This window comes from Zea mays, chromosome 7 (genome assembly GCF_902167145.1).
Source record: "Zea mays cultivar B73 chromosome 7, Zm-B73-REFERENCE-NAM-5.0, whole genome shotgun sequence".
Lineage (NCBI taxonomy): Eukaryota > Viridiplantae > Streptophyta > Magnoliopsida > Poales > Poaceae > Zea > Zea mays.
The window spans coordinates 41,720,493-41,746,149 of NC_050102.1; the positions used below are offsets into that span (position 1 = coordinate 41,720,493).

At 45.4% G+C, this 25,657-nt stretch overlaps 2 protein-coding genes and 1 long non-coding RNA gene across 5 annotated transcripts; 1 reads left to right on the forward strand and 2 right to left on the reverse strand.

Annotated features, from left to right (window-relative positions):
• Positions 1–10,092: 10,092 nt before the first annotated feature.
• On the reverse strand, positions 10,093–13,481 carry LOC100191564 (uncharacterized). 3 transcript variants are annotated; one of them, XM_035960350.1, is made up of 16 exons: positions 13,414–13,457; positions 13,119–13,335; positions 12,919–12,977; positions 12,736–12,792; positions 12,603–12,640; positions 12,389–12,492; positions 12,149–12,224; positions 11,871–11,929; positions 11,723–11,788; positions 11,575–11,658; positions 11,419–11,483; positions 11,219–11,301; positions 11,043–11,133; positions 10,871–10,923; positions 10,610–10,753; positions 10,093–10,521 (listed from the first exon to the last, which is right to left on the reverse strand). In XM_035960350.1, exons 2-16 carry the CDS (start codon positions 13,301–13,303, stop codon positions 10,426–10,428), a joined length of 1,260 nt encoding a protein of 419 aa, XP_035816243.1. In that variant the 5' UTR covers positions 13,304–13,335; positions 13,414–13,457; the 3' UTR covers positions 10,093–10,425. The 3 variants fall into 3 exon arrangements, with proteins under 3 accessions (XP_035816243.1, NP_001303845.1, NP_001303846.1); NM_001316917.1 differs by having other exon boundaries at positions 10,216–10,521; positions 12,606–12,640; positions 13,414–13,481; NM_001316916.1 differs by lacking the exon at positions 13,414–13,457 and having other exon boundaries at positions 10,203–10,521; positions 13,119–13,355.
• LOC103632284 (uncharacterized) lies at positions 12,984–14,598 on the forward strand. Its single transcript, XR_555798.4, has 2 exons — positions 12,984–13,496; positions 13,949–14,598. It is a non-coding gene; the product is annotated as an uncharacterized lncRNA (long non-coding RNA).
• LOC100285004 (uncharacterized) lies at positions 14,379–24,953 on the reverse strand. The gene is made up of 3 exons (NM_001291580.2): positions 24,763–24,953; positions 24,388–24,480; positions 14,379–14,659 (listed from the first exon to the last, which is right to left on the reverse strand). The coding sequence occupies exons 1-3, from the start codon at positions 24,803–24,805 to the stop codon at positions 14,637–14,639; spliced, it is 159 nt and encodes a 52-aa protein (NP_001278509.1). The 5' UTR covers positions 24,806–24,953; the 3' UTR covers positions 14,379–14,636.
• Positions 24,954–25,657: the final 704 nt, after the last annotated feature.

Below are 25,657 nucleotides of genomic sequence, written 5' to 3' on the forward strand. Positions count from 1 at the left end.
TATTTCCGCTGCATTTCGAACAATGATGACTACTTTTGCAAAACTCCGATGGTGATGTAATAATTTAATACTCCTTCATGTATGGTTTTATGCTTTATTGTATTTGCTCTGTGACTCACCTTCGAGTGAGATTGTGGTACTTGATCCTGTCAGTGGCCGTGTCGGACTAGATCCGAGGGATTGACGAATTATTCCCATTTAAGTGTGGTCTAGCCTCTAAGGCAGGGCTCAGGCACTTAACTTGGAATAATTCGGGCAGTTCCGCCACATGATAGTCCCTGGCCGAAGAGAAGAATACCATGTTTGGGCTACATTCCGGACTGCCATGACGAAGGACTTCGCCATGATTGCAGTATTGCCCCCATACGAAGATATAGTTGCTTCGTAGCTCATCAGAAACTGCTTTGGATCTGAGTGCCCATCATACATGGGGAGCTGAGGTGGCTTGTATGATGGGGGCCATGGGGTAGCCTCCATTTCTGCTTCCAAGGGAGAAGCATCATCAAAAGTAAAGGCATCATGATTAAAATCATCATACCATCCATCCTCGTTGAATAAGCCTTCTTGACGAAGCTCCCTGTGTTGGGGCCTTTGATCTTGTTCATCTTGAGCAAGATGACGCACTTCTTCAGTGGCTTTGTCGATCTTCCTCTGAAGATCAGCCAGTCGCGCCATCTTCTCCTTCTTTCTTTGTACTTGCTGATGGATGATCTCCATATCCCTGATCTCTTGGTCCAACTCTTCCTCCTGGAGCGTTGGACTGGTGGCCTTTCTTTTCTGGCTCCAAGCTTCTCGGAGAGAAAGAGTTTCCTGGTTTGGGTCCAGTGGCTGCAGTGCAGCAGCCCCTGTCGCTGAAGCTTTCTTCGGCGGTATGACGAAGGTCAGTGCTTGCCGAAATTGGTCGATAAGGGTTCATCGGAGGTGGGCGCCAATGTTGGGGACTTGTTCTCAAGTGCTATGAATTAAGAACAAGGCAACACAAAATGTTAAATGTTAATGCCCTTCGTCCTTCGAAGCATTATTTCCCTTTGGATATAATGATCTTCATACGAAGGTCATGAAGGACATACCTTCATCATCGCGGTATATGTTAATAAAAGGAGAAGCATATGAAATGTAAGAGATAACATGAACAATTATATAGCATTGTCAATTTATCCTCATTATATTATCATGGAAAAATAGAAACAATATTGAATTACAAATGTACCTTCGGCTTGACAGAAGGTAAAAGTACAAGCGTGGCGTACGAGCAAGTACAAGTCAGCATGAACAGTACGGGGGTACTGTTCATCTATTTATAGGCACAGGACGCAGCCTGTGAGAAATTATATTCATGCCCTTTACATTTATTATTAACTTATAGACAATCCTATGAGGACTAGATAGCCTTTTCCCCTTTAAGTCGGTTCCTTTTTCCGCCATTTAGCCGAAGCTCCCCTACACGTAGCTTCGGAGCGACTCCAACCTTCGTCACGATCATGCTTTTTACATCGTATATGCTTTTAGCCCGAGTCCGAAGGTACCTATTCACATATCACACTTGGAAGATATTGTTAAATCACGTTTTTGAGGACCTTCGGAGGACGAAGGCCCCCAACACCAGGGTTAAATACCCTACCCTAGGGTTAAGAACACTTCAAACCACCACATCACACTTGTTTTAATGTTTTACCTAGTGGATGCATTCTAGGTGTAACAAAACAAAATGAAATGTCAATGCATATGATGCCATGCTCAAGTTTTAGTGCCAGTAACACCAGGAGTGTTACACCACCGGACAGTCACTGTGCACTGTCCGGTGCGCGCCACGTCAGCGCAACCGTTAGGGTTCAGAGCAGTTGACCGTTGGATCACTTTTTCATCTTGCTGCACTAGACAGTCTGGTGTCCTCTGACTTCTGCGCTCTGACTTCTGCATTTGCACTGTTCACCGCAGAGCGCCTTTTGCAGTTGACTGTTGGCCCTAGTTAGTCGTTGCTCCGCTGGCTCACTGGACAGTCCGGTGGCACACCGGATAGTCCGGTGAATTATAGCGGAGGCTGCCCTGGAATTTCCCGGGAGTGGCTGGTTCGGAGGGAGCCTGACTGGCGCACCGGACAGTGTCTGGTGCCCCATTTTCCAGCACACTCTAAGTCTTGCTCCATTTTTAATTATGTCCCTAACTTGATTTCTTTCTTGGTTTGTGTTGAACCTTATGCACCTGTAATAGATGAATCTAGACAAAACTAGTTAGTCCATGTGTTTGTGTTGGTTGTCAACCACCAAATTTAATTATAGGAAATGGTTAACCCCATTTCCCTTTCAATCTCCCCCTTTTTGGTGATTGATGCCAACACAAACCAAAGCAAATGAAGTGTGTAGTAATGTAACTAGTTTGCAATTGAGATGATTGTGCATAGGTTGCTTAGAATTAAACCAGTAAGAGATTTTAAACATATGAATAAGAGTGAATGGAATGCCTTTATTTTATTTAATATTTTGGACCACATTTGCACCACTAGTTTTGTTTTTGCAAATCTTTTGGAAAACAAGTTTTGCAAATAGTCAAAGGTATAGGAATATGATTTCAAGAAGCATTTTTTAAGATTTGAAATTCTTCCCCCTGTTTCAAATGCTTTTCCTTTGACTAAATAAAAGCTCCCTCTGAACGAATTCTCCTCTTAGCTTTGAAAAGGGTTTTGAAATAGATACCAATTTGAAATTTTACTTTCACATATCAATTGAAAATTAGATACCAATTGAAAGTACACTAATTAAAAAATTCATTTCAAATTTTTTTGAAATGGTGGTGCGGTACTTTTGCTTTGGGCTTAATATTTTCTCCCCCTTTGGCATTAAGCGCCAAAAACAGAGAACTTGAGAGCCCTTTTGCATTTTTCTCCCCCTTTGGGGCCTAATACTTTCTCCCAAATGGTAAACTAAATACGAATGAAGGTTCATACCATTGAGAATTGTAGGAGCAACGGCAAAGGGTAAGTGATACCGTTAGAGTTGGAGTGGAAGCCTTGTCTTTGCCGAAAACTCCATTTCCCTTTCAATCTAAGACTAATCATAGAGATATACTTGAAAACACATTAGTCTTAGCCTTGGCACAGAAGAATAAGAAATATGCATTTGTACCAAATGAAAGAGACATGATCAAAGGTATATAAATTAGCTATGTGTGCAATGTTTCAATCAAAATTTCGAGAATCAAGTATATTTAGCTCATTCCTAAGCTTGCTAAAGTTTTTCTCATCTAGTGGCTTGGTAAAGATATCGGCTAATTGGTTGTGGGTGTTAACATAACATAAGCAATTTCGATATCCCCCTTTTGCTAGTGATCTCTCAGAAAGTGATACCGGATGTCTATGTGCTTAGTGCGGCTGTGGTCAACGGGATTATCCGCCATGCGGATTGCACTCTCATTATCATATATGAGAGGGACTTTGCTCAATTTGTAGCCATAGTCCCTAAGGGTTTGCCTCATCCAAAGTAATTGCGCACAACAATGTCTTGCGGCAATGTACTCAGCTTCGGCGGTAGAAAGAGCTACGAAGTTTTGTTTCTTTGAAGCCCTGACACCAGGGATCTTCCCAGATACTGACAAGTCCCTGATATGCTCTTTCTATCAATTTTACATCCGGCATAATCGGCATCGGAATACCCAATTAGATCAAAGGTAGATCCCTTGGGGTACCAAAGCCCAAACTTAGGAGTGTAAACTAAATATCGCATGATTCTTTTCACGGCCCTAAGGTGAACTTCCTTAGTATTTGCCTGGAACCTTGCACACATGCATACAGAAAGCATAATATCCGGTCGAGATGCACATAAGTAGAGTAAAGAACATATCATGCGCTACAAACTTCTTAAGTATATCTTGAATGGGTGTCGAGGTCGAGGTGCCCATTAGTTCCCATGGGTGTCTTGATGGGTTTTCCATTCTTCATTCCAAACTTCTTAAGTATATCTTGAATGTACTTGGTTTGGCTGATGAAGGTGCCCTCTTGGAGTTGCTTGATTTGAAATCCAAGGAAATACTTCAACTCCCCCATCATAGACATCTCGAATTTATGTATCATTATCCTACTAAACTCTTCACAAGATGACTTGTTAGTAGACCCAAATATAATATCATCAACATAGATTTGGCATATAAACAAGTCTTTTGCAATAGTTTTAGTGAAGAGAGTAGGATCGGCTTTACCGACTTTGAAGCCATTAGTGATAAGGAAATCTCGTAGGCATTCATACCATGCTCTTGGGGCTTGCTTGAGCCCATAAAGCGTCTTTGAGAGTTTATACACATGGTTAGGTTACTCACTATCTTCAAAGCCGGGAGGTTGCTCAACATAGACCTCTTCCTTGATAGGTCCATTGAGGAAGGCACTCTTCACATCCATTTGATAAAGCTTGAAGCCATGGTAAGTAGCATAGGCAAGTAATATACAAATTGACTCAAGCCTAGCTACGAGTGCATAGGTTTCATCGAAATCCAAACCTTCGACTTGTGAATATCCCTTTGCCACATGTCGGGCTTTGTTCCTTGCCACCACACCATGCTCATCTTGTTTGTTGCAGAATACTCATTTGGTACCTACAACATTTTGATTAGGACGTGGAACTAGATGTCATACCTCATTCCTCGTGAAGTTGTTGAGCTCCTCTTGCATTGCCACCACCCAATCCGGATCTCTTAATGCATCCTCTAACCTGTATGGCTCAATAGAAGATACAAAGGAATAATGTTCATAGAAATGAGCAACTCGAGATCTAGTGGTTACCGCCTTGTGAATGTCACCAAGAATGGAGTTGACGGGGTGATCTCTTTGAATTGCTTAGTGCACTCTTTGGTGTGGCGGTCTTGGATCCCTTATTTCTTGATCATCTTCCTTGTCTTGATCATCTTTATCTCCCCCTTAATCCATGTCCTCTTCTTGAGGTGGCTCATCCTCTTGATCTTCATCTTCATCATCTTGAGCCTGATCCTCATCTTGAGTTGGCGGAGATGCTTGCATGGAAGATGATGGTTGATCTTGTGCTTGTGTGGGCTCTTCGGATTCCTTAGGACACACATCCCCAATGGACATGTTCCTTAGTGCGACGCATAGAGCCTCTTCATTATCTAATTCACCAAGATCAACTTGCTCCACTTGAGAGCCATTAGTCTCATCAAACACAATGTCACAAGAAATCTCAACTAATCCAGTGGATTTGTTGAAGACTCTATATGCCCTTGTATTTGAGTCATACCCTAGTAAAAAGCCTTCTACAGCCTTAGGAGCAAATTTATAACTTCTACATCTTTTAATAAGAATAAAGCATTTACTCCCAAAGAATCTAAAATATGAAACATTGGGATTTTTACCAGTGAGGAGTTCATATGATGTTTTCTTGAGGATTCGGTGAAGGTAGAGCCGGTTGATGGAGTAGCAAGCGGTGTTGATTGCTTTCGCCCCGAACCGGTCCAGAGTCATGTATTCATCAAGCATGGTCCTTGCCATGTCCAGTAGAGTCCTATTCTTCCTCTCCACCACACCATTCTTTTAAGGTGTGTATGGAGAAGAGAACTCATGCTTGATGCCCTCCTCCTCAAGAAATCATTCAATTTGAGAGTTCTTGAACTCCATCCCATTATCGCTCCTTATATTTTTGATCCTTAATCCGATCTCATTTTGAGCCCGTCTTAAGAATATCTTTAGGGTCTCTTGGGTTTGAGATTTTTCCTGCAAAAAGAATATCCAAGTGAAGCGAGAATAATCATCCACAATAACTAGACAATACTTACTCCCGCTGATGCTTATGTAAGCAATCGAGCCGAATAGGTCCATGTGGAGTAGTTCAAGTGGCCTATCCATTGTCATGATGTTTTTGTGTGGATGATGGACCCCAACTTGCTTTCCTGCTTGACATGCGCTACAAATCTTGTCTTTCTCAAAATGAACATTTGTTAGTTCTAAAATGTGTTCTCCCTTTAGAAGCTTAAGAAGATTCTTCATTCCAAGATGGGCAAGTCGGCGATGCCAGAGCTAACCCATGTTAGTCTTAGCAATTAAGCAAGTGTCTAGTTTAGCTTGGTTATCATTAAAATCAACTAAGTATAGCTGACCATCTAGCACTCCCTTAAATGCTATTGAATCATCACTTCTTCTAAAGACAGTAACACCTATATCAGTAAAAAGACAGTTGTAGCCCATTTTGCATAATTGATAAACAGAAAGCAAATTGTAATCTAAAGAATCTACGGGAAAAACATTGGAAATAAAATGGTCAGGAGATATAGCAATTTTACCCAAACCTTTGACCAATCTTTGATTTCCATCCCCGAATGTAATAGCTCGTTGGGGGTTTTCATTTTTCTCATATGAGGAGAACATTCCTTTCTCCCTAGTCATGTGGTTTGTGCACCCGCTATCGATTATCCAACTTGAACCACCGAATGCATATACCTACAAAATAATTTTAAGCCTTGTTCTTAGGTACCCAAATGGTCTTGGGTCCTTTCTCATTAGAAACAAGTACCTTGGGTACCCAAACACAAGTCTTTGGACTCTTGTGTTTGCCCCCAACATATTTGGCAACTATTTTGCCTGATTTGGTAGTTAGAACATAGGAAGCATCAAAAGTCTTAAATGAAATGTTATGCTCATTTGATGCATTAGGAATTTTCCTTTTAGGCATTTTAATATGAGTTGTATGCCTAAAACTAGAAGCCTCATTTTTATACATAAATGCATGATGTGAAGCAGAATGAGGTTTCCTATCATGAATCTTCCTAATTTTATGCTCAGGATAGCTTGCAGGATATAAAATGTAACCCTCACTATCCTGAACCATGGGAGCCTTACCATTTACAAAATTAGACAATTTCTTGGGGGCATTAAGCTTGACATTGGATTGACTCCCTTGTTGGAATCCAATGCCATCCTTAATGCCAGGGCGTCTCCCATTATAGAGCATGCTTCTAGCAAATTTAAATTTTTCATTTTCTAACTCATGCTCAATAATTTTAGCAGTTAATTTAGCTATGTGATCATTTTGTGGTTTAATCATGGCAAAGTGATCATCCATAGCTTCAATATTAACATCTCTACATCTAGTACAAATAGTAACATGATCAACAGTAGATGTAGATGATTTGCAGGCATTCAATTCTTCTATCTTAGCATTTAATCTAATATTCTCATCTCTAAGACAGGAAATTGAATCATTGCAAACATTCAACTTTTCAATCTTAGAAACTAAACTAGCATTCTCAGTTCTAAGACTTGAAAATGAATCATGACAAATGCTAAGCTCCTTAGATAAGTTTTCACATTTTTCTACTTCCTGAGCATAAGCATTTTTCAACTTAACAAATTTTTTATTTTCTTTAACGAGCAAACCCTCTTGGCATTCCAAGAGATCATCATTCTCGTTAATGGTCTCAATTAATTCATTCAATTTTTTCTTTTGTTCCATGCTAAGGTTGGCAAAGAGAGAAAGTGAATCATCCTCATTATCGCTAGAGCTACCCTCATCACTAGATGTAGTATATTTTAGGTTGGCTCTAAAGTGCACCTTCTTCTACTTGCCGTCCTTATCCATGAGACACTTGTGGCCGACGTTGGGGAAGAGGAGACCTTTGTTGACGGCGATGTTGGCGGTGTCCTTATCGGAGGAGGAGTCGGTGGAGCTCTCGTCGGAGTACCATTCCCGACACATGAGCGCATCGCCGCCCTTCTTCTTGTAGTATCTCTTCTTCTCCTTCTTCTTCCCCTTCTTGTCTTCGTCCCTGTCACTTTCACTAGAAATTGGACATTTAGCTATGAAATGACCGGACTTACCACACCGGTAGCACACCCGTTTGGAGCGGGGCTTATAATCCTTCCCCCTCCTTTGCTTGAGGATTTGGCGAAAGCTCTTGGTGATGAGTGCCATCTCCTCATTGTCGAGCTTGGAGGCGTCGATTGGAAGTCTAGTTGATGTAGACTCCTCCTTCTTTTCTTCCGTCGCTTTGAATGCGACGGGTTGCACCTCAGGTGTGGAGGTGGCGCCTAGAGGGGGTGAATAGGCGAAACCTGAAATTTACAAACTTAAACACACACTAAAGGTCGGGGTTAGCGTTAGAACTAAATTCAAGTCAAAAGAATGTTTCTCTTGCTAAGAGTTGCTCTAAGAATGCGGATGACGTATGGGAGCCAACTCAAATCAATACTAGCAAGGAAACGTTAGAGAGGGAAAACAAATCAAACGAGAATCAAAGCAAGTGAACACGATGATTTGTTTTACCGAGGTTCGGTTCCAAAGAACCTAGTCCCCGTTGAGGAGCTCACAAAGACCGGATCTATTTCAACCCTTTCCCTCTCTCAAACGGTCATTTAGACCGAGTGAGCCTTTTCCTTAATCTCCCGGGTCACTTAGATCCCGCAAGGACCACCACACACTTAGGTGTCTCTTGCTTCGATTACAAGTCTCTTGAGAATAAGAAGGGAAAAAGAAAAAGGCCAATCCAAGCGACAAGAGCAACAAAAGAACACAATTGATCCTCTCACAAGCCCTAATGCACTAGAGTTGATTTTGGGGACTTTGAGTGGATTGATTGCTTTGATTGTGTCTTGGACTGTTGGACTTTTGCTCTTGCAATAAATGAAGATTTCAGAAGGCTTGGATTGATTACTTTGATTGTGTCTTGGACTGTTGGGCTTTTGCTCTTGCAATGAATGAAGACTTCAGAAGGCTTGGATGGAAGTGAATGAGGTGGTTGGGGTATTTATAGCCTCCCAACCACTTCTAGCAGTTGGCTGATTTCTGCTGGCGATGGGCGTACCGGACAATCCGGTGCGCCAACGGACAGTCACTGTGCACTGTCCGGTGTGCGCCACGTCAGCGCAACCGTTAGGGTTCGAAGCAGTTGACCGTTGGAGCGCTTTGTCGTCTTGCTGCACTCGACAGTCTGGTGCCACACCGGACAGTTCGATGCCCTCTAACTTCTGCGCTCTAACTTCTGCATTTGCACTGTTCACCGCAGAGCGCCTTTTTGTAGTCGAACGTTAGCTCCAGTTAGTCGTTGCTCCGCTGGCTCACCGGACAGTCCGGTGGCACACCGGACAGTCCGATGAATTATAGCGGAGGCTGCCCTGGAATTTCCCGAGAGTGGCTGGTTCAAAGGGCGCCTGGCTGGCGCAGCGGACAGTGTCCGGTGCACCATTTTTCAGCACACTCTAAGTCTTGCTCCATTTTTAATTGTGTCCCTAACTTGATTTCTTTCTTGGTTTGTGTTGAACCTTATGCACCTGTAATAGATGAATTCTAGACAAAACTAGTTAGTCCATGTGTTTGTGTTGGTCGTCAACCACCAAAATTAATTATAGGAAATGGTTAACCCCATTTCCCTTTTATATAGGTTCTAGGGCATGGTTGTAAATTCGCTAAATCTGTACTTAGTGATTATAAATAGATGAACAGTGTCATACATTTTTCAGGGATTTTTCTCTTGATCGGAGCCGGATGCACCGCTTTTCATACAAAGTTGTACCTTCTTCCCTCCCTCTATTGTAATCTTATGAAGCTCAAGATACTTGTATAAATCTTTATTTAATAAAAGTAAAGAGCAATACATAACAATGTTTTCTATATTTGAATCATGTGTCTTTCATTCAATCCTCATCATGCATCACCCTTGTTCAAACTTAATGTTTTATCCTAAACTGAGGCTTCTAAGCGAAGCTTACGCGTTGCATTCGCTAAAAACTGGGGGGAGGGGTGACGTTTTCTCAGTAAGTGCACTATTCGTAGAGTAAAGTTTAAAATAGAAGATATGATAAGGAATGCGATAGTAGAGCTGCTGGTCGCCGCTAAAAAGTGAGAAACTACGTTTTCACAATAACTGAACCAAGGTCTCTAGCAAAGCTTACGCGTTATCTTCGCTCAATAGTGAGAGGACAACATTTTTACAATAAGAGAACCGTGGTTTTTAAGTGGAATCTATGTCTTGCCTTCACCAAAAAAAAGTAAGAGGGCAGCTTTTTTAAAATAGGTAAATCAATTTTTTAGATAAAGAATATGTGTCGCTAAAAAGTGAAGAAACGATATATGCTATTTACGAAGACAAGCGAAATAAGATTTCTAAGCGAAGTTTACACGTTACTTTCACTTAAGAACGAAGAGATGGCGTTTTTACAGTATAAGTGAACCAGTATGCCTAAACGAAGCCTTACTATTAATTACTAAACTGCTAAAAGAAGTCAGGAGACGTCATTTTATTATTTTATTCGCCACGTTCGGATCTCAAATCTAGGCCAAACTGAGCGTTGCACCATGTCAAATCATTAGACAGATGGTGATGAGCTCTTGTTGTCGGAGCAGTCACAAGGCAGTTACAGTATCTGAAATCATACAATTAATAACTCTAGCTGGATCCACGGGCAGATATTGGATGGACAGATCTCCAGCGGCGCCGTCAGCTAGGAACGGGCGTGAGGACGAAGAGCTTGCACGAGTGCGGCCCGACCACCGCCGTGAGGCTGCCGGTGAACCAGCCCGGTAGCGTCTCGTGCTGCAGATGAACCAAGAAGCACAAGCTTGCATGAATTTGAGCCATTGCATAGGCAAGCGAGCTCGGCGCTTATTCACTTTTCACGTACCTTCCAGACGTCCCTCGCCTCCACGGCCACGCCGCGGCGGATGCCCACGTCCGGCCATGCCGCGGTGATGGACGCGGAGCGCGTGGCCCCCCGGTTGAGCAGCAGCACCGCCTTCCTGTGCCCCGAGAGCTGCCCTGCCCATACCTGCAATTGACCAAACGCGCCATGGGATCGACCAGGATTAATTCGTTCCCGAGCGAGACGCGTGCTGCTTGCGATGGGCGATCGGTTTGGTAGCTGTAAGATATAGTATCTCTGTACCTCGAGATCGTTGCCGTACTTGCTCACTTTCTGTCCTTGGACACCCAGCCGATCTGCGTCGGACACAAGCAAGCAATATAATTGGCACACACACGAAGACTACAAGAGTCAAGAACTGATGCGAAAGGTTTCGCTGGTGAGAAGGACGAAGATGCATTGTGGTTGTGGTGACCTTGGCTGATCGCGATGACCTCCGCGTTGGAGAGGATTCCGAGCGTCTCATTGGAGACTCTCGTCACGTCGCAGCCGATGACCAGGGGAGCCTGTCAAAAAAGATTGGCGCCAATAATAACTCTCATCGGTAGCTGTGAGCATAGCCCGGAAAGGAAATGATTCACGCGCGCGCACCTTGGCGATGGCCCAGAGGCTGAAGTGCACGACGTACTCGTTGTACGCCATGCCTCCGTTCCCGACCTCCAGCATGTCAGGGTCTGCTGCGGCAGAGAAGCAAAGCAGGCCATCGTTCAGGTCCGTCCAGGAAGCGGCATAATAAGCTATAGCGGCAGAGAGGATGAGGATGACGAGGAGACGTGGACGAAGGAATTGACCGTTCCAGCCGCCGGGCTTGGCGTACCGGGCGTAGGCGTCGTTCAGGTCGATGTTGTCCAGCATGCTATCGCAAGAACCACACACACCCAGTCGGTTAGCAACGTGTATATGGGCGGGCCATGGGAAAAAAAAAAGTCGGGGAACCTATCACTTACCCTGACCATGTGTCGTTGATGTCGCCGGTGGTCCTCCAGCTGTTGCCGTACATGCCGCCCCATTTGGGAACTTCCATGAAGCCCCTGACCAAGTTTGTCACCGTCAGCGTCAGACGAACAAGGAGGAAGGGATGCGTGCATGCCGTACCATTCGCAAAGCGAGTAGAAGATTGGGCGGCCAGAGTTCACCAGCGCTCGGGACATGCGCCCAAACCTGCATCACAATCGACGGCTGGTACATGGAAACAAGAAGAAATGCTACACGAACTGAATGTGCAGGTGAACAGAAACCGCACCTCACGGTTTCAGGCGTGCCGTCTCTGTAGCAGTTGTCATACTTCAGGTAGTCAACGCCCTGCAGACAGGCCAGGTGCCCAGTGAAGAAACAGTTTTAAATAACTAAGGTAAAGTTCTTCTTCTTTTTTGTTTGATTGTTTGTTTGTTCTTGATAATAAAAAGAAGCAGTAGACTAATTCTACTTGTGAACTGAAACCGACAAGGTCTAGTCTGAGGATGTCTGAAAAAAGTCTAAGAACTGTCAGATGTTTCAACATGTGTAGTATCTAGTATGTACCCATGACGCAAACATCTTAGCATCCCTCTCCTCGTAGCCCAGAGATCCAGGCATCCTGTTGCTGCAAGTTCTTGTCCTGCAATTTAAGGAAAGAAGTCCGGTTTCAGTTCAACAGATACACTTATCCTATTCCTTGTAGCGGAAACTTTGGTATTATGGGTGAATTCATTCCCACTTGTGAGCGATTTCAAAAAAATCGGAACTTGTTTGAAGGAGAAGAGAGGGGGAGAGAGAACGTACCCAGCGGAAGAGTAGATGCCAAGCTTAAGCCCCTTGCTGTGAACGTAATCTGCCAGGGCCTTGATTCCGGATGGGAATGTCTTGGGGTTAGCGACCATGTATCCCTGTCAGCAAGTCGATTAGCATTCCTCTTAAACAAACACGTGCTTCAGCAGTGCAAGAATTTAACTGAAAGTAACTGACGACAAGGTCACGTAGCAGCACTCGTACGTACTACCTCTTTGGTTCTCTCGGAATCCGCCCAGCAGTCATCTGCAATAGCCAATAATGATGCCATCTTTCAGTAACACTGGACAACTGAACCGATGCAGCCATAGAGAAATAGAGATAGAGATAGGATGCGATACCTAAGTTGACATACGTGTAGCCAGCCTTTGCAAGTCCGATGGCGACGAGCGCATCAGCTGCGGGGGTTCCCAAAGCAGGTTGACAGCGAATCAATCAATAGCCATATCATCATCAGAAAGAAAAAAACCAACAATGGCGCTGGTGATTTTTCAGATAGGAGCTGGAGGGTACTGGTCTCTGACCGGTGCTCCGGACGACCGCCTCGTTGATGTCGCACTGGAAATGGTTCCAGCTGTTCCACCTGCGAAGCGGCGACAGAACGCAACAAGAGAAGAAGAAAACCCCACGGAAAGGAAGGCTCAGACAAGACAGCCGGGGAGCGGCGGAAGCCACGCATGCGCATGCATCTGAATCCGGAGTGCTGGTTTCGTTCCTCACTCACCCCATCTGCGGCGTCAGCCCGAGCCCGTTGGCGAAGAGGACGCGCCGGCCGCCTCCGCCTGCAGGCAGCGGCGGCCTGGCGTAGTCCGCAGCGTCGAGCGCTGCCACCGCGGCGGCGAGGCAGGCGGCCAGCAGGAGGAGCGCGGCCGTCGTACTCGGACACAGGCTCTGAATCTCGGGCGCCATCCTTGTTGCTTCGGCGCTGCGTCGCGTCCTGCCTGCGTACTCTGTGGGCTTGTCACCATGCCGGTATCCGTATATATGCGTGCGCTGGAGAAGAGGAGAAGGGGGCGTACCAGTGCGCACGCGCTGCAGTCTGTGCGGCAGCGGTACTCCAGCTTGTCTGACGCGTGACGGGCCCGGGGTGTCGGACGTAGCCGTAAGCTTTCAGTTTCCGGTGCATTAACCATCTCCAACTCACCAACAGAATTTTTACAATTGATGGCCTTCGTTTACCGATGATCTTCATTTATTGATAATATCTTTTTCCTTCTTCTTCTTCCCTAACAGATTACCAATATAATTCGAACTTTTAGATAGCAGACTAGAGATAGAATAGGAGACACGATGAGTAATCTGTTATATCAACTATGTTTCTTTGTGTACTCAATCTATTTCGTATTTATAAGACGTTTTGCTTTTTTTTCTTCTGTATGCCTAGATTTTATGTATTTGGATATGCAAAAATAATGCATACAAATCAAGACGTCTTATAATTATGCTTCGTTATGTAGTGTATACCAAATAATATAATTTAAAATGCAGGGGGCGGGGGCACTTTTTAGCATTGAATGAGCTAATCTGTTTGAGATCCTCTTGCATCCATGGCAGGGGAGAGGTGCGCGGGAATCGCTCAATTAAAAGCCGTGACACACGGGCGACAGCTTGTTGTGGACGACAGCTTGTTGTGGGCGCCCTGCATGCGGTGATTTGGTCTGCTTGCCTCCTGCGATTAAAATATGATTTCTCAAATCAAAACAACAGGTATGGCAATTAAAATGCGATTTCGAACGAACCCAAAGTTTCGCCGTGACTGGTTATGAACGGCAAATGTGTTGTCAATGTACAGGCAAAAAAAAAGTAATCTAGCAATACAAGCATACAACCGAATCACACCCCGTCAGTCCGTCACAGTTTTCATCACTTCTGAATGAATGGATGAACGACGGCGTAACTATGGACGCAAGCAACCCTCCAGCCGTATAAATAGATATACCTCTGCTCAACACCCATCATTTTTGGACCGTTGGAGGCAAACAAGTAACCAAAAATAACGCTGGCATAACACGCATGCATTAGATTCGCCACTTAGGACCCATCAACATATTGCTGCAGTGTCTCAGTTCTCAAATCAGTCCCCAGTTCAAGCGTTACAAATTATACAGCTCAGGTTCAAAGGAGGCACACGACATACAAACGTTAAGTCTGACATTTTCATTTCCCCCAGAAGACTGTTTACATAGGTAATGTGGCGAGTAATAGATCAACCATCTTCAGTGTTTTCCCTTGTCTTCACTCTTCAGCGCGCTTCATATTGGACAACTGTACAAGAAACATAACGTTTGGTGAGGCCCACATAGGAACAAAGGTCAAATTCAAAATAGAAATCGAATTCAGAAGTATCAATCTAATAGTCTAATAAAGCATGACATCAAACTTCACACCAAATTCAGCCATCGTCTTATAAGTGGCCAGAATTGTCAACCATGAGCTCTAAATGCGCACTCGATTCAGCTAACGTTTTATGCATCTAGAATTGTCAACCATGAGGTCTCACTCGATTCAGCTACCAATTTTTCAGTGTCTAGAATTGTTCCTGTGTATTGCATGGTGTTTTCCATACTTCTATAGCAACAACAAATGCATCTTGGAAGTTTAATCACCAGGCAATACAGACTGCAATATCTAAAAGAACAAATGCTTGTTTTCATCATTGATATTGAACATGTCCTTTTTGCATTACGGAGTCAACGAAGTCCACAGATGATTAGGTTCAGTTGTATTGTAGTGCAATTATGTCAGCCCCATAGATATCTTTGGAAGTGTCGGTACCCAGAATACGGGGTACCCACTCCTGTTATGTCAAGGTCAGCCCTTGGGGGGCATCATTAAGAAATTCGGGGTACCCACTCCTGTTATGTCAAGGTCAGCCCTTGGGGGCCATCATTAAGAAATTCAAGGCCTGCCGGCCCAGCACAGGTCGCCTCCTGCTCTGGATCGTCGTCTCCATCAAGCCCCATAAAGGGAGGAATCAACAACCTCAACTATAGGTCTAGAATCCTACAAATAGGACCCGAACCTCCTTGTGACCCGATGGATCCCCAGACAAAGGGATCCAGAGGGAACATAATGTCCCGGAGGAGTAGGCACTCTCTGGTTACAGCACCAAGTCTTCGGAACGACTACGGCCATGTAAGACACACCATCCGAACCTCAGGTCAGGTGAGGTCCAGAGCCACCACGTGTCCAAACAAGGGCGGCAGTAGCCCAGGTCCCCTCCCGTACGCCTCGAGCCCATGGTCAGGAAAGACTTGGGAAAAAGTGTCGTCACTTATCTCTAGGTCTGCCTCTCACCCAGGCAGGGGTCCGATGCTAACATGTAGCCAGACGCCCCTAGCGTAAGCCACCAGACGATGCCTAACGAAGGCCTCTGACACGTGGCCTGACAGCATTGATTACAGAAGGGACACATAGTTGCCCACATCAATGGCATGTAGCGTGTCCCTAGCATTAAGAGTATGCGGCGCCTCAGGCCTGTAACGTGCAGATTCTACTTTTACCCGCACTTTACCGAGTCAAGGGCATTGACCCAATACGTCGTTTGGGCGCCCTTCATTATGACTTCCACTTTGCTTCGTGCGTTACCGAGGCATGAAGAGACGGACGGAGAAGACTAGACGACACCGCCCGTTACACCCTACGCGAGCAGCGTATCAAGCTATGCTGCATCCTACATCAAGGCATGTGTTCCGATTAAACGGGACAAGGTAGCAGGATAAGGACACGCCAGAAGATCATGCAGCGCCCAAGAAGGGATATGCGCTCAAGAAGATCTAGCATTGTCAAACTCTATCTAGTTGTTTCCCATTTTATACTGTAAACTCTCCTAGGCCCACCTGTCAGGGCCTGAACTTCCTGTAACGTGCATCCCTTGGAATATAAAAGGAAGAGCACTTGCTCCGTAGCGAAGGGAGGTCAATTCACACACAGACCTTCATCTCCCCAGTTCTCAAGCAATATAACTCGCAGTGGATGTAGGGTATTACGCTCCGGTGGCCTGAACCACTATAAACCCTTGTGTTCTTGCGTTCATCTAGAAGGTCAGACAATCACGTAAACCTACTCCTCATCCAAGGATTAGGGCAGGTGCAATCTGCCACCCGGCCGGAGGATTCTCCCCTCCGACATTTGGCGTGCCAGGTAGGGGGCAGGAAACCAGAGCATGGCCCTCCGATTGAGATGACATCTCACTCGCCTTCCGGCAAGCTCAGCCAGAGCGAGGTCGCCGACGTTTGGCACAAGGCAGAAAAGCGACGCCTCAAACGACTCGCCATTGATCTCAAGCAGCGTTTTAGCAGGTGCGTTGCTGCCATCAAGCAAGGGGCAACAGAGGCCACACCTATGGCGTTTGAGGCTGCTCCCATCAGCACCCCGCCAAGCTCCACCGCGCTTGAGGTTGCCGTCGTCGACCCCAGCCGCTCACAGTGGCATTCAAGATGGCCACCGTAGGCCAGCAGCCAAGCACCAAAGGGGAATCCCCCTCCAGTCGGCCACTGTGTTCCATGGTACGTGGAGTTGTCCCTCCCCCACCAAGGGGTGACTCCTACCTACCAATGGGTTCCAGGAAGCCATGACAACAAGGGCTACGTCGTTGTTAACATGGTTTCCTCACTGGAATCCAATGGTAGGGTGCCATGGGGCGCAATAGAGGTCGCATGGCATGCTATGCCGACTTACGCCCAGCCCCTAGCGGACGAAGCGGTCCTCGTTGCTAGCCTCCGCTCGAGCACCATGGCGTGCTCAGGCTCCAACCGTACCAGCAGAACCCAGCAAGCAAGCCAGTAAAGGATGCGCCTTCGCCAACCTCATCAGGGCAGAGGAGGCAAGTTGGCTGGGGCCTTACAAGGGCGAGGCCGAGAGCCATCGCGGGCTCGCGCTGGCATCGCCCTCAACCAAGCCTGGTTCGCACCCTTGGAACTGTCGTCGGTCGAGGTGGTCCTCTCTTGAGACTCAAAACTCGTACCGGTGGTGTTTCAAGGGCAAGGCAACGCCAAGACCTGCGCAGTCCACTACGACAACCTATTGCCAGGCTCTGCTCCACCAAGGCCCAGCTCGACGGTCACAGCACGAGGCCATGGCGCTGGGGCCTCGGGGTAGGTTGTATCGGCTAGTAGCCTCAAGCTCATGGTGTTCAGTGCAGCAACGAGCTACCGCTCACCCTTCGAGCCTGAAGGACGACAGCATGGCTACACCAACCTCGCCATGACGAGGTAGTCTGCCGACCATGGGAAACCCTCATGAAGGCTAACCATGTGCACCAGTAGGGGTCAAGGCGGGCGCTGAGACCCAACCCGTCGGCCTCAAGCCTATGACGCTCGGGACACGCTGAGTCAAGCTGGAAGGCTCGGCTGCATGGCATTCAGAGTAGTTGTTGACTCCACCCTAAGCATCGCCTTTGGACATCGCCGAGGAGCAAGAGGCTGCTGGTTGCCCTTCGGGTCAGGAGGGAGATAGCACCTACGAAGGGGCAGAAGGGAGCGCCAACCACCTCTCCGCCCTCGGCAGCCAAGCGACCGTCGCCTAACCTCATCCTCGAGCATCGCCAAGGCCCGACACGTCGGTTACGGCACAATTTCATGGCGTTCGGGGTAATACTATGCAAACCAGCAGCTCAGGACCCATGGGTCCGAGATAGCCGTCGTCGGCACCCATCATGCCCGCCTACGGAGGGAGTAGTACCGAGACAGGGCAAAAAAAGGTATCATGCCAACGGCGGCTACAACGGCATCAACCTCGCACGACAAAGACAACCCGTCGGCCGTGGAAGACCCTCACAGGGACATCCCATGCTTCGAAGGGGTTCAACACCAGCACCAAGACCCAAGTCGTCTACCACAAGCTCCATGGCGTTCAAGGTAGCGGAATGGGACACTGTTTACCCTCCGAGTCAGAAGCACAACGAAGCTCAGGAGATTTAGGTCAACCTCGCACCTTCCATCTGTAAGATAGCATGAGAACAAACTCTTCCTTTGTAATAGGATAGCATTTATCTGTAATCCAGTCTGGTAGGATCCGCTCATGTAAACCCGACCTCTAGCGCCATCTGTGGTCCAGTCCGATAAGGGCTTCCCTCTTGTAAACCCGACCTTTGATATACAAATTTCTGGTGTCCAGTTATGAAGAAGAATATGTTCTCATCCATCAGTTTCTTTCCCTTTTATAAAACTTTGTGCCCCTAAGAATCCATGCTTTTGTTGTAAGTCAAGAAAACTGAATTATGTAGTTTGCCTTGCACTTAGTTTGAAGTCCTGCTTGATGATGAATGTGGAATGGATTGCTAAGGGCTTGGTCTAAGGGAAAAGTCCACATTCTACCGGGTGGTCCGGAGTTGGGCAGCCGATTAGCCAGGTCTCGTACCGTAATCCTACACCTTCCACCGCCCGAGAATAGCTGACTTAAGGGGTGTTTGGTTCCCCTGACTAAAGTTTAGTTCGTGTCACATCAAACGTTTGAATATCAATTAGGAGTATGAAATATAGACTTAATTAAGTTTAATAAATTCGTCTTGTCTTTTAGTCTTCATATGTGAAATTAATTTTGTAGTTAGACTATATTTAATACCCATAATTATCATTTAAACATTCGATGTGACAGGGGCTAAACTTTAGCAAAGGGCAACCAAACAACCCCTAGTATCTTTTGGTTCAGGTACTTGGGGGTCCTGACTAGCATTCAGATTCTAGGGGTTGGCTTCAAACTAGGCACAACAAGTCAACAAGGTTAAGTTACGTGGTTCAGAGAATTGCATGCAATAAAAGCAAAAGGCAAAAGGCATTAAGGGGACGTTGCTGGTCTCGGACCACGTCCTGGATGATCCTTGGCCTTGAGAAGGCCTCGGACCTCCAGAGCTGCCAAAGCTCCAGGAAGAGGGGTAATGGAAACTGATAAACATAGTCGGAGGTGTTCACATCAGAACCACTCATAATCTGGTAAGGTCACTCATGTAAACCTGGTCTCTGGTGCCCTCTGTGGTCTAGCCCGGTAAGAGTCGATCTTATAAACTCGGACCTCCTCGAGATCTCTATGCAAGGTCTCAAGCATCTAGAAAAAGAGAAAGGGTTTTGCTCTCATTCCATCTCCAAGTACACAGGATCCGTTACCATATCCTCGGCCAAGGTATGTTTTTTCTCTTCCTGTCTCCATTCGAGATTTTTAGCTTCGTTGTTATCATGGAATCTGAATTATGTAAACAATTCTGCCGCTCAGTTTATATCCCCACCTAATACTGAACAAGGGCACAGGTTGACTAGTACCTGGTCTAACGGAAAAGTCCACATTCTCACGGGTGGTCCAAATCTGGGTAGCCGCTTAGCCTGGTCTCGTGTCGTAAGCCTGTACCTTCCACCGCCCCAGAATAGCTGACTTAGTACTTTTCGGACCAGGTACCTAAAAGGCCTACGCCTCGTTCAAAATTAAGGGTCGGATCCCATAAACTCTGCCCGGCAAAAAACTCGGCTACATAAGTTAGGACCCCGAAGGCTCAGCTGCTAAGCAATATTCCTAAGACCTGGACCAAGAACAATCCCCCACGACTGGGAAAAACTCCAGGGAGCCTTAGCGGCTGGGGGAGGAAGAAAAACCTTAGCTTCCCATAACTGGATGAACATGAGAGCAAGACCACCTTCTTTGTTTTCATGCAGCAATAAAGTGTGCCGACAAGCAACCCACTCATCGTGAAGGCTACAGGCATGAAGCTGCTGCAAGGTTGACATTTCTGGAACAAGACACAATTATGGCCCCACCTGCGGGTTTGCCGCCTCACCCAAGGTAAGCCCGGGGGCCACTGTTGGTACACTGAATACAGAGTACCCACTCCTGCTATGTGAAGGTGAGCCCTCGGAGGCCATCATTAAGGAATTCACGGCCAGTCGGCCTAGCATGGGGCTAGAGCCCATCATACAGTGTCATGACTAGGCCAGGCTCGCCTCCTGGCCTGGATCACCGTCTCCATCAAGCCCCATAAAGGAAGGAATCAACAACCTCAGCTATAGGTCTAGGATCCAACAAATAAGACTCGAACCTCCTTGTGACCCGATGGATCCCCCAGACAAAGGATCTAGAGGGAACATAATGTTCCGGAGGAGAAGGCACTCTCTGGTTATAGCAACGAGTCTTCAGAACGACTCCGAGCATGAAAGACGCAATCCAAACCTCAGGTCAGGTGAGGTCCGGAGCCACCACGTGTCCAGACAAGGGCAGCAGTAGCGCGGGTCCCCTCGGGTACGGCTCGAGCCCATGGTCAGGAAAGACATGGGAAACAGTGTCGCCACTTATCCCTAGGTCTGCCTCTCACACAGGCAGGGATCCGGTGCTAACACGTGGCCAAATGCCACTAGCATAAGCCACCAGACGATGTCTGACGAATGCCTTTGACACAGGGCCCGTCAGCATTGAGTACAGATGGGACGCATACTTGCCCACATCAGCGGCAGGTAGTGTGTCCCTGGCATTAAGAGTACGCGGCGCCTTAGGCCTATAACGTGTGGATTCTACTATTATCGGCACGTTATCGAGGCAAGGGCATTGACCGAATGTGCCGTTTGGACGCCCTTCATTATGACTTCCAATGTGCTTCGTGTGTTACCGAGGTATGAAGAGACGGACGGAGAAGACTAGACGACACTGCCCGTTACACCCTACACACGGCAGCGTATCAAGCTACGCTGCAGCCTACATCAAGGCCTGTGTTCCGATTAGACGGAACAAGGTAGCAGGATAAGGACGCCAGAAGATCATGCAGCGCCCAAGAAGGGATACGCGCTCAGGAAGATCTAGCATTGTCAAACTCTATCAAGTTGTTTCCCATTTTATACTGTAAACTCTCCTAGGCCCACCTGCCAGGGCCTGAACTCCCTTGTAATGTGCCTCCCATGGAATATAAAAGGGAGAGCACTTGCTCCGTAGCGAAGGGAGGTCAATTCACACACAGACCTTCCAGTTCTCAAGCAATACAACTCGCAGTGGATGTAGGGTATTACACTCCGATGGCCTGAACCATTATAAACTCTTGTGTTCTTATGTTCATCTAGAAGGCCAGGCAATCACCTAAGCCTACTCCTCATCCGAGGATCAGGGCAGGTGCAATCCGCCACCCAGCCAGAGGATTCTCCCCTCTGACACGAAGGAATAACAGCTATAAGCTAATTGCCATTTCGAATGGTTATAGATTGGGCAGGACTTTTTATTGGGGGAGAAACATATATGACAAAGTGGCTACTATGTCTTAAATATCCCATATATATGTTTATAATCACTTACAACTGCAGGTCATCATTAATTGTTAATGGGACGTCTTTTGGATTATGCACTAAGCACTATGGACCAGTAAATAGCTGCAAAAAACAGGGTCGAAGGAATCGATCCCTCACCCCGGGAAGGCCATTCCTGACCAAGGTACACAAGGTCATTTTTTATCCTGCTGTGTAAAAAGCCTTTGCAAGTAGAGTGCCATGTTCGTCAACCCCATCGACCAAAAAACTTGGTGACTATGCCAGTAAAAATAATCAAACCAGTCACTACTTTTGAATGTGTGCATATTTTTGTAAGAAAAACAAATGTGTGCTATGTGCATATACTCATTGGAGTAAGACCCCCAAAGATATACAGCTGTAAAACACATCACATTATATTAGGTTACAACCTTCATGACCTGTGACGACCATAACAGAAAAACTAATTGATAATAAGGTAAATGATTTGTCATGTAACCATGGACAGAAGAATATCATATAAAAGCAACCACAGTTTATGTTAGTGCTGTGATGTCCAGAAGTTAGTAGCACAGTATCCTATATAGCCAAATTTTGCTAGTTGAGCTGAGTGCACCATTATGGACTACAAACTGGTTGCCTCGCTAAGCTGTAATGCTGTATACATCAGTACAAGTTGATCTAGCAAAGAGTATGCTAGCAAGGTAATTTGAATTTGAAGTGAAAGTACAGAAATTAAACCAAAACAATGAAGAATATGGAAAAGAAGTGATACAAAGCAGTTAACTCTTTCCTTTATGATACAGATTAAGGTGGATGGAGAGGAACAAACACATCCACCTTACAAAATATATGAGGGTGGAGGCTAAAATAGCTCAAAGTCCACCAAAATTTCTGTCATATAAAACTCATAGGCCTACCTATTTTTCTGAATAGATAAAAAAGAACTTGTAGCTCAGCAATAACTAATGAAGATGAAACATCTAAGATCCCTTTTAGGCCTAGTTTGGATACTTTAGGATTAGAGTGTTTTGGAGGGATTGGAGAGGGTGTAAATCCCCAATAGATCAAATACTCTCTCAATACATCTCAATCCACTTCAATCTCACTCATTACTAGAGTACCCAAACTAGGCCTTAGGGAATCAGGCAGTGTAAAGCAGGGACGAATATATATCACATCCATTAAATTATGCAAAGTTTCTAGTTGCAGCATATTTCTTCAACTTGTTTCCCTTGTTCCAAAATATAATAAATGCATACAAAAAGTAATGATTAGCTTTTATACGAAATACAAAAATAGCTGGCATCTCAAATAATAAAACTCAGGATTTAACAAAATCAACTCAGTTCACCTTGCCTTGTAGAAGTTAACTGCCATTGCAATTATTTTTCTTTTATATATAAATAGATGCTAATTATAGCACCATTTCCTCTCTTCTTTTAATGCGTTGAGGCTTGAAAACAATACAATTACATTGTTTCAGAGAGAAAGGCTTGAGAAGGCATGGCATCAAGAAACAAAAGATTCCTAACAAAACTGCAAATCAACTAACAGAAGATAGAAAACCCAAACTCGAGATAAAAAGATGGCATCAATGTTCTTAGAACAAACATATAGAAAGTGGAATAATAAAGATAATTAATACAATGAAGCAAGCAATGTTCTAAAAACAAGTCTAGATGATTAGGCACTTGGCCAATTAAGCATAATACAGTAAGTTTCTATAAGCAATTCATTAGCTATACATTTAATCCATTATATGACGCGGCCTTTCCAAATCCTTCCCGTGACATTACTGAACCTTTAGGTTTGGCAAGTATACTACCGACAATACAGTCAAAACGATTATGTTTGAGGCACTTTATCATCAGCACCCCAAAACAGAGGACGGTCTTTTCTTTACACGCAGAATCGTTTATTGTATCGTCCATGGTTATTAAAGCGGTAAAACGTTAAAACTTTATGAACCAACTTTTCAACGTTTAAACGAACGTTGAAACGTCTTTTCAGACTTGACATAGAATTTCAAATATAGAATAAGTTCATACATAAGTTGAGTTCACAACCAAATAGCATTAGCATAAAAAGAAACAGGTCAAGTTCAACAACACAAGTTCAACCACACAAGTTAGGTCTGGAGCTTGGCCGCCTGGCCGGGCAACTGGATGTAGCCAGTGGAGCTTGGCTGGGCAAGTGGATGGACTGGATGGCGGATGCAGCGGCAGCAAGTGGGCACTGGAGACTGGACAGTGGCCTGTGGGATGTGGCCCGACGGTCAGCGGCGCACTCGCCTGTGGGCAGACTGGCGGAGGGAAGAGGGAGGAGGGGTCCGGCGACGTACCTGTTGCAGGCGCAACTGGGCGGCTGACCGGGAGACCTTCAGCACTGGCTGACGGCTGAGGAGTGACCGAGTGAGGACGCAGCGACGACGGCTGAGGAGTGAGGACACTGGCTGACGGCTGGGCTGGGCGGCTTTGGAAGCGAAAGCCCAGGAAGGCCGGCCCACTAGTAACTTGGAACGTCGATTAAACGTCTAAAACATCATTAAACGCGTTTCAGACGTTTCAACGACGATTAAACGCCGAAAACGGACGTTCTACGCTAATTTGACAGAACGTTCCGATGTTTTAGTTTCAAATCGCGTTTTATCGTTTAAACGGCGCTTAAACGTCGTTTAAGCGACGTTTTAATAACCATGGTACTATCCTCAATTTAACCGATGAGGAAAAACAAGGGATCACAAATTTGAATGAAAGGAGAAGAATGATGTGGTCTTACTCCGGCGGGTCCGCTTCTTGTAGAGGATGCGGTAGCCACATTCACGGCACTGGATGACATCTCCGGGCTTCAGGGTGTTCTCAGCTCCGCAATCTGAAGAAGAACATTAACTTAAAATTTCTAACAAGAAACGACAGAAAAACCCAGTTCATCCGTAGGAGTCAGGAGGTGAAAACTTATATATCGAAGGTAAACGTGACCAAGTAGTAGTAGCGGGTGACTCGATAATTTTACCCTCTATTTTTTGCCTTGTAAACTTTATTTTAACAGCTGAATATATTTATTTATTTATTAACTAGTAGGGCAAGCCCCTCCTGATTCCGATGCCCCATAATAATCCAACCATCAGATGCAGATAGGGGGCGAGAAGATTACCTCCGCAGAGGTAACTGACAGGCTCCGGCTGCTGCGGATCCATGGTCGAGCGCTCTAGGGTTTTCCGGCGGCAGGTAGTTCGTAGAGAGGTAGGTGTTTGGAGGTTTCTTCTCAGTCCCAGTCGGCGCCGTGTCAGAACGGAACACGAGGGATAAGTAGTGGCCCGGAAGGCCGGAACGCGGCCTGCGGGCTGCGGCCGCAGCCTGCTCTAGTTTTTTTTATTTCTTTTATTTATATATTTGGATTCAATTAAACGTCTTGAGTGGGTCTCAGCTCTATGGTCGTCATAATTTTACCTACTTTGTCAGTTTTTTACATACTTTAAATTAATATAAAACACGTTATTTTATTAAAATAAAAACAAATATAATTATATAAGTAAATAAATGAAAATACGTAATTCATGAAAATAATAAAAAATATAAGTTTGAAATAAAATACATAATTCGTAAAATAATGAATATACTACTTCTCTTTCTTACCTCAAATTTTAATTACTTTGTTAATTTTTTTCAAGGTCAACTTATGGGTTATTTTCGTGTCTTCATTTATATCGGCAGTGGAGTCATTTAAAAGTTTATTGAGTTGCTCAAACAATTGGTAGTCTTGTACAACTTTTTTAACATTCTTTTCACAATGGAGACTAAGGTGTCATTTGGTTCACATATTAGTAACGGAATGGATAACCGATAACGATAGATCATGTTTGTTTAAGTCTAACCGTAATCGATACCACACTACAAATAGATACCGCCTTATTCAAATTTGTTACTGCAGGTATTCGAGTGTGAATCGTTACCATTACCATTTATGTTACATTTCGCGAACCAAACGCCACCTAATCGGGGACTCGCCCTAAACCCTAAACCATAAACCCTGCTACTCATTGTTGGCT

Coding starts and splice junctions, on each gene's coding strand:
- LOC100285004 (NM_001291580.2), bottom strand. CDS start 24,805: ATGGATCCGCAGCAGCCGGAGCCTGTCAGTTACCTCTGCGGAG. Junction 24,481..24,762: donor TGTCAGTTACCTCTGCGGAG/GTAATCTTCTCG, acceptor GTTCTTCTTCAG/ATTGCGGAGCTGAGAACACC. Junction 14,660..24,387: donor CAAGAAGCGGACCCGCCGGA/GTAAGACCACAT, acceptor TTTCTTGTACAG/TTGTCCAATATGAAGCGCGC.
- LOC100191564 (XM_035960350.1), bottom strand. CDS start 13,303: ATGGCGCCCGAGATTCAGAGCCTGTGTCCGAGTACGACGGCCGCGCTC. Junction 12,793..12,918: donor GGCGGTCGTCCGGAGCACCG/GTCAGAGACCAG, acceptor GAACCCCCGCAG/CTGATGCGCTCGTCGCCATC. Junction 11,659..11,722: donor TTCTACTCGCTTTGCGAATG/GTACGGCATGCA, acceptor AAACTTGGTCAG/GGGCTTCATGGAAGTTCCCA.